This window comes from Neophocaena asiaeorientalis, unplaced genomic scaffold (genome assembly GCF_003031525.2).
Source record: "Neophocaena asiaeorientalis asiaeorientalis breed wild unplaced genomic scaffold, Neophocaena_asiaeorientalis_V1.1 scaffold356, whole genome shotgun sequence".
NCBI lineage: Eukaryota > Metazoa > Chordata > Mammalia > Artiodactyla > Phocoenidae > Neophocaena > Neophocaena asiaeorientalis.
In genome coordinates, this window is record NW_020172269.1 from 940853 (window position 1) to 954652 (window position 13800).

The 13800-nt window shown below is 52.4% G+C and overlaps 1 protein-coding gene across 1 annotated transcript in view; it reads right to left on the reverse strand.

The window, feature by feature from the left end:
* Positions 1-12606, reverse strand: part of LRRC27 (leucine rich repeat containing 27) — a gene marked incomplete at its 5' end in the record, with an annotated part of 28660 nt that extends 16054 nt beyond the window's left edge. Inside the window, 7 exon segments of the mRNA XM_024762410.1 lie at positions 183-299; positions 416-648; positions 981-1095; positions 2020-2383; positions 5201-5259; positions 9645-9779; positions 12347-12606. Coding sequence (XP_024618178.1) covers positions 183-299; positions 416-648; positions 981-1095; positions 2020-2383; positions 5201-5259; positions 9645-9779; positions 12347-12606 — 1283 coding nt within the window.
* Between the last annotated feature and the right edge of the window lie 1194 nt (positions 12607-13800).

A 13800-nucleotide genomic window follows, 5' to 3' on the forward strand; every position in this document is an offset into this window, starting at 1 on the left:
TGTGGGGCAGAGGGCCGTCGGGACGCACAGTGAGGGCCCACTCCCGCCCTGCAGCCTGGACTCCTGCAGAGGGATACTCTGGGGCGTGGCCCGCGACCACCATGGCCTCGGGGGCCCAGGCCACGCAGTCACATCTGAGCCTCGCTGTCGGATGGCTGCGTCCTTGCCGTCAGGATGCCAGCCTCAGGGCAGGGCCACCGTGCACCCTGACCAGGTCTGAGGGCCTAATGTCACTCAGCCTCTCCCTGAAGGACATGAAACCCGGCTTGAAAAGCACGTCTGGTGTCGGGACCACCGCGCTGGCCCATTAGAACACGTGCCCTGAGGACCGTCTGCATCCGCAGGGCCCCAAGAGAAAACACTCAGGCGGGTGATTTCAGGAGGGTCTATTCGCAAGGCGGAGCAGGGGCCCTGCTAGGAGGACGGGCGGCAGCCACCCCGGGACCCTGGGGTGAGGGACGGAGGGGCTGCCGGCACCCAGCAGCAGGAGCGGTGGGCGGGGCAGAGGGACCCTGCCTCCCTCCCCGCTTCTCTCTGACCTCCCGCCGGAGCCCCACCTGGCCGGACACAACCAGAAGGTGGAGGGCGCCGTCCACGCCAGCCGGCCTCGCGGGCCCAGAGCGTGGTGGAGACAGGCAGTTGGTGGGGCTGGAGGACAGAGGGGACAGAGGGGACAGTGAGGACAGGGCCCAAGCTGGCCCCGCACCGAGGCCGACCAAGCCAGCACCAGCCCCGCGGGGCAGAGGCAGGAGTGCACCTCCCAGACAGGCACGTTATTTTTAAGCCACTTTTCTTAAACAAGACCTGTAAGCTGGGTGATTGACAGGAGAGGACGGGTAGAGGAAGAGCAAGGGACCAGAGGAGGAAACAGGGCAGAGGCAGGGCGGCGAACTTGAGGGCCTGCAGCCGCCCAGGGCACACGGCCCGCGAGGAGCAGCTTCCAGGCGAGGCCAAGCCCGCCCCGCTGCCCCCGACCTCACCTCCTGCGCTGCTCCATCTGGGCTGATACTCTCTTCCGGCAGGCTGGTGCGGCCCTGGGCCTGCTGCCATGGGGCCAGCTCGGGCAGGACACTCTTGAAGGAGGGCGTCCTCGTCCTACGATGATACCAGGGTGTCAGCCGAGCACCGCACTGAACCCCGTGACGGCCCCGAGGGTGAGTGCAGGGCCACGGGCTGGCTACACGGAGATGCCCCGACGGTCACGGACAGTTGCCACCCCCAGAATCCACAACGTAGGCGGGGTCGGTCGTCAGGGCCTCCACCCCGCTCCCCGGGCCAGGCCACGGCTGGACCTACACCTGGGACTGGTGAAACTGTGCCATGCCGGGAAAAGGCTCGCACTGACTTGGACGAGGTACCAACTTGGTTTCGGGGGTCTGTGGGCTGGGGAGACCTGCCCTGCACACCTCCAGCCCTCCCAGGGCTATGGCCAGGTAATCACACTTGAACAAGGTTTTACTTTGAAAAATTTTCAAACCTACAGAACAGGTGAAACAACAGTGCAGTAGACACGTGCACGCCTTGCACGCGGATCAAAGCTCTTTAACCTGTTTTCCAATAGTGCCCAACGGCAGCCTTCTCAGCCGGGCCCTTCCTCACTGTCCCGCCACAGACTTTTACCAGACACGCGGGGCGTGTGTTCACGCCGTGCGCAGGGCCACAGACCGGAGTGGCTGCTGACCACGTTCTGTGCCCTGGACGTGCCATCACCGCCCTTGCCGACGTATGAGCTGTATTCCCCAATGTTACTGGGTCACGTTCTCTCCGTACATTCACACGTCCACACACGTGTGCACATCACACCCCCACACACACAGGATTTGAGTTTTTCTCTCGTGTAGCCTCTTCCTCTGAGCCTGTTTTCTGGGTAACTTTAACCTAAACCAGGCCTGGCATCTGCCGTGTAACGAACAATGGCGACGTGGACATACGTCCACCCGACGTCTTCACAGAGAATCACAAAATGATATCACAGCCGCGCAGAGATCAAGAAAGTACACCTTTGCTTTCAACTTTTACCTGAAGACGGGTCTCGGGCGGGGTCGCCACTTCTCCTTGTCGCTCAGCACCGCCGTGAGGGCTGGGGGCAGCTCCGCTGGCAGGCGCTGGCGCTCCAGAACCTCCGCTTGCTGGCTCTCCACGATCTCCTGCCTCAGCTTCCAAAAGCGCCGGATCTCCTCCTCGCTCGGCCAGTCCTCCGGAGGCTCGGCGGACCTTCTGCGCTCACGCAGGTCTAGTTTTTCCACAGGTGGGAAAAAGCCTGCCTTTTCTGTTAACATGGTTCCCTTTGCCTCCCGAGAATGAATGGCTTCTTTGTTGGGCACACGCTCTTCGGATAAATCCAACAGGGGAGGTGGCACCTCACTTACGCTCATCTTTTTAACTGGGGAAATCGACAGTGGATAAAAGGTCATTTTAGTAGACTGTACGTCCACACCTGAGATGCGCACCAACCTGGAGCCCGCTCCCTGCGCAGAAGGCTGGGTAGGGGCTGGTCCCTGTGCCCCAGGTCCTCACACTGCACATAAATCCATATGAATGAAGATATTTGCCCCATCCAGACCTTCTAGTATCTGCTTCTAATTGATGTTCAGCCCACACACCTGTATTTTTTACTGCAATGCTTTTGCTGACTTTTAAACACTTTGATCTCTAGTAAAGTTATGTGAGAGAAAGTTGGCGCACTACGTATGCATCCACAATTTGTGCCAGATCCCTCATCGGGCGTTAGGGCCACAGCTTCCCAGAGACAGGTGTCACCTGGCCTCACAAGGCCTCCTTTCCCTGGACGTGCAGGGACCCGGACGTGCTGACAGCCAGGTGGCCTGGGCCTGGAGCTGTGCTGAGGGTGTGAGGGTGTGAGGGTGCAGGGCTTGCCCACCAAGCCTGGCCTCAGGCCTGGGGCAGGCTCTCTAGACCCAGCAGCCCCCTGTGTTCTTAAACACATTGAAACAGCCTTGTCCTGTCCAAGTTACCTTCTTGTACGGAGTGAATTCATTTTCAGCCTTTCAGTCTAATTTATTTAGCTATTTTCTACCTTTTTTTTCTAGTCGATTATGTATGTATTATACTTGAACCAATATAGCCCTCTTTGTATAAATACATATAGAAACTACAATTGGGGTTGAAAGACAATGGGTTTTAATTACACAATAAAATATTAAAGTCTACAAAATATGTTCAGTGTCAGTGGTTTACAACTTTGTTTCCTGAAGCAAAAACTTTTCTTTCACATTCTTCGGAGAGTGTGGAATCCAAACAGGAGAACCAGGTGAGCACCTACCTGGATGTCACGTGCTGGCATGACTGCAACCGCCTCATGGGACCCCAGGCCCAGGTCTCCTCCCAAGGGACCCCCGAGGGCGGCCGAGCAGGACACGCTGTGTCTGCACCAGGCACGGCACACGCGAGTCCAGGACGGCGAAGTCCTGACCACTACACGCTGGGGATCAGTGTTTTTAAAGAAAAACAGTTCACAAAGTGGGCAAAGATACGCTTTAAAAAATCCTAAGGAGTGACTAGAAATGAATGTATTTGTCCAATTTGCTTGTGGACAATCGACTTAGAGCCAGAGGCGAACTGGACCCATAGTGACACCAAACAGAAGGAGGGTGAATGCCAGCAAAGATAGTTTTTAAAGTCAAGCAAAATGGCAAAACACGAAAACTGTAAACGGGGACTTCCCTGGTGACGCAGTGGTTAGGAATCCGCCTGCCAATGCAGGGGACACGGGTTTGAGTCCTGGTCCTGGAAGATCCCTCATGTCATAGAGCAACTAAGCCCGGGTGCCACAACTACTGAAGCCCATGTGCCCAGAGCCCACGTGCCACAACAAGAGAAGCCACTGTACCACAATGAAGAGCAGCCCCCGCTCGCCACAACTAGAGAAGGCCCACGTGCAGCAACGAAGACCCAACACAGCCAAATATAATAAGTAAATAAATTTATAAAAACAAAACCAAACAAACTGCTGAAAATTAAACAAAAAGCAAGAGAAAAAAGATGTATTACTTCTAAGGGAAAACCAGTAAGACTGCTGACTTTTCGATAGACGATGGAGTCCACAAGACAATATAGATATTTCTAAAGCAGTCACGATGCCTAAAGTCTAGGAGCCTATACAGTCTGCTAAAACAACCTTCAAAAATGAAGGGAAGGGCTTCCCTGGTGGCGCAGTGGTTGAGAGTCCGCCTGCCGATGCAGGGGACACGGGTTTGTGCCCCGGTCTGGGAAGATCCCACATGCCGCGGAGTGGCTGGGCCCGTGAGCCATGGCCGCTGGGCCTGTGCTTCCGTCCGGAGTCTGTGCTCCGCAACAGGACAGGCCACAGCAGTGACAGGCCCGCGTACCGCAAAAAATAAAAAAAAAAAAAGAAGGGAAAATAAAGATGACCTTTTAAAATTCTGAAATAATTCATTACGATAAGACTCAATATAACACAAAAGACAGATCTTTAGGCCAACACCGTCATCCCAGATGGAAGCACGAAACTTCAAGAAGAGATGAAGAGCACCAGAAGGGCGACCATGTGAGAAAACATAAATTAGATGGTTTAAAGAGTGTCTATTGGATCCCTTACACATATAAAAGCAAAACTCACGAAAACAGCAGCACAGAAGACAGGAAGGAGGCAACGGAGCTAACCGTTCATTGGAGAATGAACAGAAATGAACACACAGCAGCTGTCCACATCCACATGGACAAGCCTGAAAGACACTGTGCTGAGCCCCTAAACGCCAGGTCACCAAGAATACACAAGGGATGATGCAACTTAGAAAAAGTCTGCAAGGAAGGCCCTTTAAACATGTATTGTGTAGGGATAGTAAGCGGTAACGCTTTCAAGGAAAGCAATGAAGGATGAACAAAAGTCACGCTGGCCTGGGGGAGGGGGGCAGGTGGACTCACGAGCACACCTGGGTCCACAAAGGCCTGATGCTGGTCTTCCTTGAGCAGCAGGTACAGGGCTCCGCGTTTGCATTGTCTGTACACTGTGCTCACATGTAGGACACACATCATAGCAGCAACAGCTCTTGCGATCGGATCTGTGTTGTCTCAGGGGCCGGAAGGATGGCATGGAAGGGATTTAAAGCATCGGCTGGCCTCTTCCCTGCTGGGTCAGGCCTGAATTTACATTACAGATCTGGTAACTGCAGAAGGCCGCATTTAAAACTATCTTTTATTTTATTGTTTTAGCACTTACCCTGCTCCACAGGTAACATTTTGATAGGATTTCTTTCTAAAAGCAAAGTTTTCAAATGCCTTTAAAACAAAACAAAAAATATGTAATTTAAAAGCAGAAAATCAAATGACCATCAAATTTCTTCATCTGTCTTCTCTTTAAGGGAGCAGCTTCAACGCAGACGTTTACCCCATGCTCTGCCCCCACCAGCAAATAGACTCCACGTCTCAGCATCTGGTCAGGCTCTGGGCCTCAGCACTGCAGACACTTGGGACCAGGCAGTTTTTTGTTGGGGGGACCGTCCCGTGCCCGGTGGGTGTTTAGCGGCATCCTGGCCTCACCCCACTAGATGCCCCCCCCTCCCCAAGCTGTGACAACCACAAGATCTCCAGATGATGCCAACGTCCACTGGGGCACAATCGCCCTGGCTGAGAACAGTCACGGAAGGATGTCCAGGAGACAGAGTACCCGCTCTGCTTAGAGATGAAGAATTGGCACACGGAGGCCTCTGTGAAGTCTCAAAGCCAGGAAACACGATGAAGGGGTGTGTTTCTCCCAGTATTTGACCAGGGACCTCTTCTGTCACTTAATAGCTATTAATATCCCTTACAAGGTTTGGCAAAAGACGTATCATAGATAGGTAGAAGATGTCCAATAAAACTTTACTAACTGAACGACAACGGACGATAAATGGTTCACATTAAACTCTATCTTGCCCCTTTTGTTCAGCTGCTTTCGCTTTTCCACATTTCATCAGGGCTCCGTCGTTATTAATGATCATTTTCTCTTTCTCAGTTGCTTTCAGGGATGTAAAAAGACTTCAAATGCCCTGGCTCATTCAGTGTCTCAGCCAAGGGGTGTGACGGCCCCTTCTCCCGGGTGTCCAGGCAGAGGCAGGACGCCCGTCTCCCGCCCTGCTCCACCCAGGCTTCACCGAAGCTCCGCCTGCCTTCTCTGTCACTGGGCTTGACGCTCTGTGCCCTGAGCAGCCCTGGGAGACCAATGGGGAGCAGAGTGGCCTGGAATGCAGGCTAACCTGTACCCACATCCTCAGCTTTCCTTCCCCCAAAACGTTCCTCAGACAGCCCCCTGCAGACCCCATCAGCAAATGACGCTCCAGCTAGAGGGAGGGGCGGTCTCGCGTCTCATTTTCCTTGGAAGGTGAAAAAATTAAAATTCAACATCACACTGACCAGAGTCCCCAAGATGTGAAAGGAGAAAATATAGTTTCACAGACACAGAATTGAGAGCTCTAGTAAGTATTCATTTAAACCAAGTTTAACTTTTGACTGGCAGCCCTAAAGGAAAATCGGATTACCTGAGGATCAGCCAATTCTCTTTCCCTTTACTGTCTTGGATTTTCCTATTATTTAAAGTTTTTAAGAAGTAAACTTGGGGAATTAAACTTTCCTTGGTAAACACAAAGGCAAATTAATTAAACATCGTTACTTCAACGTATTGGTTTTGGTTTAGTCCCCTTTTAATTTCGCTAATACAAAAATAGCCAAGGAGGACGGCGTTTGCTTTTCTAAGATTCTTCAACCGGATGTGCGGGCAGCCGCGTACCCTGGACCTTCCAACACGCCTCTCTCAAAGCCAAGGATGTTCCAGCCCACTTGTTTGTCTATTTGTTTGTTTGTTTGGGGGGGGGGCATATTAGCCAACTATGAACCTGAAAGTGTACAGGGGATTTTTCCACCTTATATAATAATACATTAAAATATTCTTGTGTACACTTTTAAGTGATAAATTCACAAATACTGTCCGTAAACCACTGATTATTTCATTTCACTGACTTTCAACTGAACGCCACGCATTTATATACTGGACTGGAGTTGCCTGCCTAAGGAAGCATATATACTGACGGACCTTTTTAAACCTTCTCTCTCTGCTAGCAAGCTTACACATCTAAGACATTGAGAGGGGGAGAATAGGAACACTGGCATTGTTTTTTTGTTTGCTTGTTTGTTTGTTTTTTGCAGTACGCAGGCCTCTCCCTGTTGTGGCCTCTCCCGTTGCGGAGCACAGGCTCCGGACGCGCAGGCTCAGCGGCCATGGCTCATGGGCCCAGCCGCTCCGTGGCGTGTGGGATCTTCCCGGACCGGGGCACGAACCCGTGTCCCCTGCATCGGCAGGCGGAGTCTCAACCACTGCGCCACCAGGGAAGCCCTCTGGCATTGTTTTAATTAGGCTTTTTGGAAAGTTTAAGGCTTTCAATAAGCCCATAATTACTTAAAATTTCTAATGAATGTTTCAGCTCTTTAGCAAGCTGGTCTAATTTTAATGATATAACTGGTTATGAATCACACGCAAAATTATATCTTAGACAACACTAAGCAGGTGGCTTTGACTGGCAAAGTCAAAGAATTCCACAATTTGAGACCACGTATTTATTTTCGAATAAAGAATAGTGCTTATGAGCACAAGTCCTAGTTTATTTTTATCCTTCGAGTAGCAATTACTCTCCAGAACCGAGTGCCATTTTGCTAAGACAGCCATGGACCACAGGCATGAGACTGCCCTCGACACACCAGCCCAGTACCCCGTGAAGAGCGGAGCCCCCGCAAGCCTCCCTGACACACACTCAGAGACGCCTGGGGCCACCCGGGTCGCGCCGGCGGGGACCAGGTGGAAGCAGAGAAGGCATGGCTGCCTGTCACACTGCCGCTGGCAGACGCGCTGGCCGGAGCTGAGGACACTGCTCTAGGCAACCAGGCGCCGACCCAGTGGGTCCAGGAAGGCCCAGGAGCTCCAGGAAGACAGCTCCCGGGGGTGTCCCCACCCTGCCGGAGACACCCACTTGTCAACAGAAACTAGCTGCTTCCCTGCAGAGCCTGAAAAGGCACGGACGGCGCACGGGGATTTTCTCTTACTGTTACACGGACCAAATACTCCCTTCTTTAAACATACTTTTAAAGCCAGTGAGCAATAGTTCAGGCAAGTGAAGGGCCTCTGCGCCTCTACTCTGCCATTTCATGGGGGCTGTAATGACTCTAGCAGGAAGGGGGTCACCCTTGGACCCCTCTGCTCCTCCCACACCGTCCATCCCACCTGAATCCCCCGGCTCTCCTGCGTGGACGGCTGCAGCAGCCTAACTGGCCACGCTGCGGCACGCTCACCCCTCCTTTCAGAGTGATCTTAAAGCCCTGTCCCTCCCTTCAAACCGTCTGTGACTTCCTGCCTCTTTCGTGATGAAATTCAAACTAGCGATCGCGCCTACCAGCTCTGGTCGACTGCCTCTGCAGGCACCTCCAGCCCCTTCCCTCCTCTGTTCCACCACACGGCCTCCCTGCTGCCCCTCCCATTCCCAAGGACACGGCCACCTCATGGCCCTTGCACGTGCTTTTCCCTCTGCCCAGCGTGCACTAATGTTAAAGGCGTGTCTGAAATTCACGTCATGAGGTCTCCTAAAGGTTAAGAAGCTGGCATAGAAGGACTGGGCACTGAGGCACAGGGGCCAGGAGAGTGGGGTGGCTTCACGCTGCATGTGACTCCAGGACTGGGGGGTGCCAGCTGACCTGTGGCTGCTGGGAGGGGCGGGTGAAGGGGGTAGGCAGCTTGGCCCCAGTTCTACAAGTGGGAGTAGTAGGAGACGCCCGGCATCGGAGTGGCAGGAATGTGGCTGGATGGCACAGAGCTTGCTTTGGGGTTTCTGATTTTCCCAAAAAGGAAGAATGACTCATTATTTACGAGGAACCAGCGCAGTTACACGCGGGCCCTTGGGAGCAAAGCCGCTGGCCTAATTCATGGACAGTATTTCTTCTTTTTGTTTGTTTGTTTTGGTTTTTTTTGTTTTGTTTTTTAACATCTTTATTGGAGTATAATTGCTCTACAATGGTGTGTTAGTTTCTGCTTTATAACAAAGTGAATCAGTTATACACATACATATGTTCCCACATTTCTTCCCTCTTGCGTCTCCCTCCCTCCCACCCCTCTAGGTGGTCACAAAGCACCGAGCTGATCTCCCTGTGCTATGCGGCTGCTTCCCACTAGCTATCTATCTTACGTTTGGTAGTGTATACATGTCCATGCCACTCTCTCACTTTGTCACAGCTTACCCTTCCCCCTCCCCACATCCTCAAGTCCATTCTCTAGTAGGTCTGTGTCTTTATTCCCGTCTTACCCCTAGGTTCTTCAGTACAGTATTTCTGACCCTTCAGGCAGCTTCACGTGAGGGAGTCAGAGATGGAACCGGCTACAAAAGCCGCGTGGACCACCCAGCAGAGGCGCTGTGGTGCCAGCGTGCTCCGCGGGGCTACGCGTCCTAAACTAACCATACAGGTGCATTTGGTACCTGCAGCCACCGCACCTCCGAGCTGGCTTTGAAAACGCCATTACACGCTTCTGCTCTAAAGTCGACATTCAGTGAGGTGGGGTGTGGTTAGGCAGCCAAAGAACAGGCACTCGGGCATTTGAAGGAGATGATGGTGACCTCCTAACCTGGGAAAAGAAACATGCAACTCACTTGTGACAGCCGATCCCAGAAGGAAGCGCTGTGATCCTATTAGAGCGGAGGTCCAGCCAGGTGAGGTTTGGCAGCCACTGAAAGAAGCTTTTAGGAATCGTGCAGAGGGCGTTTTGGGGAGAAAAAAAGAATGTTTTTGTCAACGAACTAAATTTAAAACATGCCACATCCTCAAAGCATTTCCAGTAGTGACTGTAATCACACACGCCAAGTTAAAAGAAAACCCGTAACATTTATCCTTAAATCTATTAAACGGGGGACACAAGTGTCAGAAAAACGAGGCCAGGCCTCACCGCGCAGCTGCTAGAGTGGCTTCCCGGCCTGGAGACGCTGCGTCTCGCCCGGCTGGCAGTTCAGATGCCACCACCGCGCACATCGCACCCCTCCCATCAACTATCCTTTAACATCCAGCTTCATCCCCAAGTGCGTCTGAATCCTATCCTCCCCCCCGCCGGGCCCACGCTGCCCAGAGAACGAGGGCAGGAGCCGCGCCCGGGCCTTGGATCTCACGCAAGGAGACACCGAAAAGGAAACTAAAGAACACACACGCTGAGTTAGCTCTGGCGTCCTCTGTGGTAGCAACGGCGGCACAAAAACAGCCTGTAACCATCACGTCAGGAAGTCTGATACATCACGCAGTGGGCCCTTAGGTCGGATCGTAAATAAGATAGGACAGTACGAAGGGGAGAGGACAAAGCACACGCACACTGACCCTCGCCCCGCGATACGTACAAGTACAATTTTACAGTCACGGTGTGGCAGGATTGTGGGTGACACAGACATCCCTTCCCTACTGCTGCTGATACACGCTGCGTAGGTTTACATGATCACGTACACCACACACACGTATGTATTTACGTGGTCGCGTATACCACACACAGGTATGTATTCACGTGTCTCTATTTACCAGGGCAGCAGAATGTAGGCGTCAAGGGCACTGGTCTGGAAGCCAGGCTGCCTGGGTTCAAATCTAGGTTTCGAAAACCTATGAGCTGTGTGACCTAGAGCAAGTTCCCGAACCTCTCCGTGCTCCAGCGGCCTGGCCTCTTCCAGGTGCAGCATGCGAGCAGCGCCTGGCACACAGGGGCGCAGGTAAGCACCAGCCGTCACGACTGCGCTGCTCTATTAAAGCCCGCGGAGCACAGCACGCGGTACCAGCAGGCCGCTCCTCTTCCACCAGTTTCTCAGCTCCCAACTCTGCTGCCAAGACCACCTTCCAAGTCCCTTCAAGTTTAAGGCAGAAACTTGAGAAACACCGGCTAGAAACCACACTCCACAAATATGCTGAGAACACAATCCCTGAGCAGCTAGGATGCGGCACCGTCGCTCGCTGTTGGCGGCAGGCGCAGCCTCTGGGCAGTGAGTGGCGACTGGACACAGCGTGGGGACGCCTTTGCGCCGGGCCACTCGGCCTGGCTGCCAGGTCAGCTTCAGGCTCTTGCTCTCTCAGCCCCAGCGCCGAAGCCGCAGATCCTGGTAAACACCAGAAAAGGAAATCTCAGAGAGACAAGCTAGCATTTGCCGTCGCCCCACAGGGGCCGGCTTGACTGCATCACACGAGCCCGTCCTCCCTCCTCGGTTCTGTGAGGCCGTGAGAAGATGGGGGTCAGTGTTCCCTGATCATAAGCGTCTCTGGAAGTGATAATGGTGGCTCCAGAGAGTGTTGCCATGGCTGCAAAACGCACCCGTAACCCCTAAAAGTCCACCACTCTGAGTGGTCACCTCACTCAGTGATTTGTTGCCATGGTAGTAAAATGTATATTGACGTCTCTGTTTTCTGAGAAGCATAAACAAAGTTTCTTCATTAAGCCTGAAGAAGGCTCTGGAATGTCCTCCTTCTTTCTTTATGCATGACACTGTTGGGTTCCTTGTTCAGAGCTGAGAGCATTTGCTTCATTAAAAGTGGTGCATTACAGGATGACCCAGTAATCACTCATGGAGGTCAGTGCTAAGAAAAGAGACCGCAAGACCAGTGCTTGCCTGACGGGAAAAACAGGGTGCGTAACACAAATGGGGTTAATAAACTAAGTAGCTACTTAAAATCTAAGTACACGGCTTTTGTAAAAGCACTCAAAACCGTCAGTCAACAGGGTAACAGTGCAATGCGTGGGTGTGTGTACCATGTTGAAGACACTGTGCCTTATATGCTTATCATTTAATTCTCCTAATAACCCATAAATAGATTCTCATTCCCATCTTCCAGGTGAGGACAAGATGAGGTTTAAGGAAATTACGTGACTGCTGGGCAGTGAGAGAACTGCTCGTGAGGGCCCCTGCCCGTCTCCCCTCAAGGCTGTGTGATGGAACCTTGTTCTAGAAATCGCAGGAGGAGACAGACCCACTAGATCCTAAGCAGGCAAGGGCCAGACCTGGTGAAGGCACCAGAGGCACCAGGTAGAGTCAAGCCTGTGACATCTGCAAAGCTGTGGGTGACAGTTTTTACTGCACTTGTTTTAGGGGTGTTGTGTTTTAAGAGGCCAAGGGTGTTTTCGGCAAGTTGACCCCCAAACCCAGGAGAGGACATCAGTCTTCATCATCTGTGACATCAGAGGGCATCAGAGCAGCACACAAAACCCCAAGTTAACCCTCCTCTATCTCATTCTCGAATTGCTCTCTAAAAGAAAACTGCACGTAAGAAGAGCCTTCAATCACGTCTACGTCACACATATGTACCATGCCCCAGAGGTGCCCCACTCACTATGAAGTTGAGAACTTTAAAGATCTCTCCTAAATGGTGAAGACCACTTTGACTCAAGTCTAAAATTGATGAAGAGAGGATGACCCCCTTGACACCCTCGTGAGCCTCCCTGGAGGGGGATGCAGGCTTGCTCCTAGCCTGCCCAGCGCCGCTCTCCGGGATCAGCAGCCCCACAGGCAGCCTTGCAGGAGCTCCTTCCCTCCATCCGTCAGCCAGGAGGAAGCAATCCTCCGGGGACCACCGCTCATCCTCCCGGGTCTGGAGTCACCTGCAGACAGGGAGGGGAGATGCAGCAACAACTAGGTACACGGGCACACTCTCACTGTCTAGCTCATGGCAGATTTGTGTTTGCTTACAAAGACCATTGTTTCTAATAATCAGTATCATAAACTTCTGTAAAACAAACTGGACTGCAAGAAGGTTCAGATTAAAATGTTCTTCTCCTCCCTTTGCACCATGGAGTTCCAAGATTTAACTTTTAATTCCTGGAAAATGCAATGGCTATTTTTGGGATGAAAACAAGTCAGAAGATTTCAAAGCGCACAAACTAATGTATCCCTTCCCTAAATGCAGTGGGGTTCCTAAGTTCGCACTTTCTTACTTGCCCCGCGGTTCTGTGGCATTTCCATTAGTGTTCCACTCCACGGAGAATCCTGACAGCTCAGGTTACCGCTTTGACTCAGCGATCAGCGCTGGGTCTGGCTAGCACCCAGATTAGGCTGGGGGTGGGAACCGGTCAAACTAGAACCTTGAATTTTACTTGTTCAACAATAGTTTTGCTCGACACAAAGTTTAAGAACTGTATTTCACCAGAACCTCATTCGGTGAGGCACACGTCCGTGTTTAATTCCCGATTTATCCGGCAATAACAACCAACACTGGAATGTTTCAGGGCTCAGAAGCCTTCGCTCATTGATACATAACTCTCGACAGCAAGAGGAAAGAGATATGGCAACATATGTATAACTGATTCACTTTGTTATAAAGCAGAAACTAACACACCATTGTAAAGCAATTATACCCCAATAAAGATGTTAAAAAAACAAAAAAAACCTCTCGACAGCCAACACCTGGGAAACGTGTGTGCGTCTACCTCCCTCCATTTTAGGGATGGGGAACACGAGGAACCGCCCAAAGGTCAAGCAATTAACGAGTGGGGGGGCGAACCCACCGCAGGCTGCCTGCGCTCCCTGGAGACCCTGGGCCTCCCCTGGGGTCCTTTTCTGTGTTTTAGGGGGAGAGAGGCTTCAATCTCCCGCAAACCTCTGAACAGAAAACAGGCCTCAGGACCGAGAGCAAAACCACAGGGCCTAAAAGCGGGCGGAGCGGGCTCCGTGGGGTCGGGGAGGCGGCTCCGGGTCCCGGCGCCCTCCCCGGTTTCTCCACCGCGCCGGGCCGCCCTCGAGGCCCCGCAGCTCCGCACCCCGCAAGCCCGCGGTGCCCCCAGCCTCTCGGGAT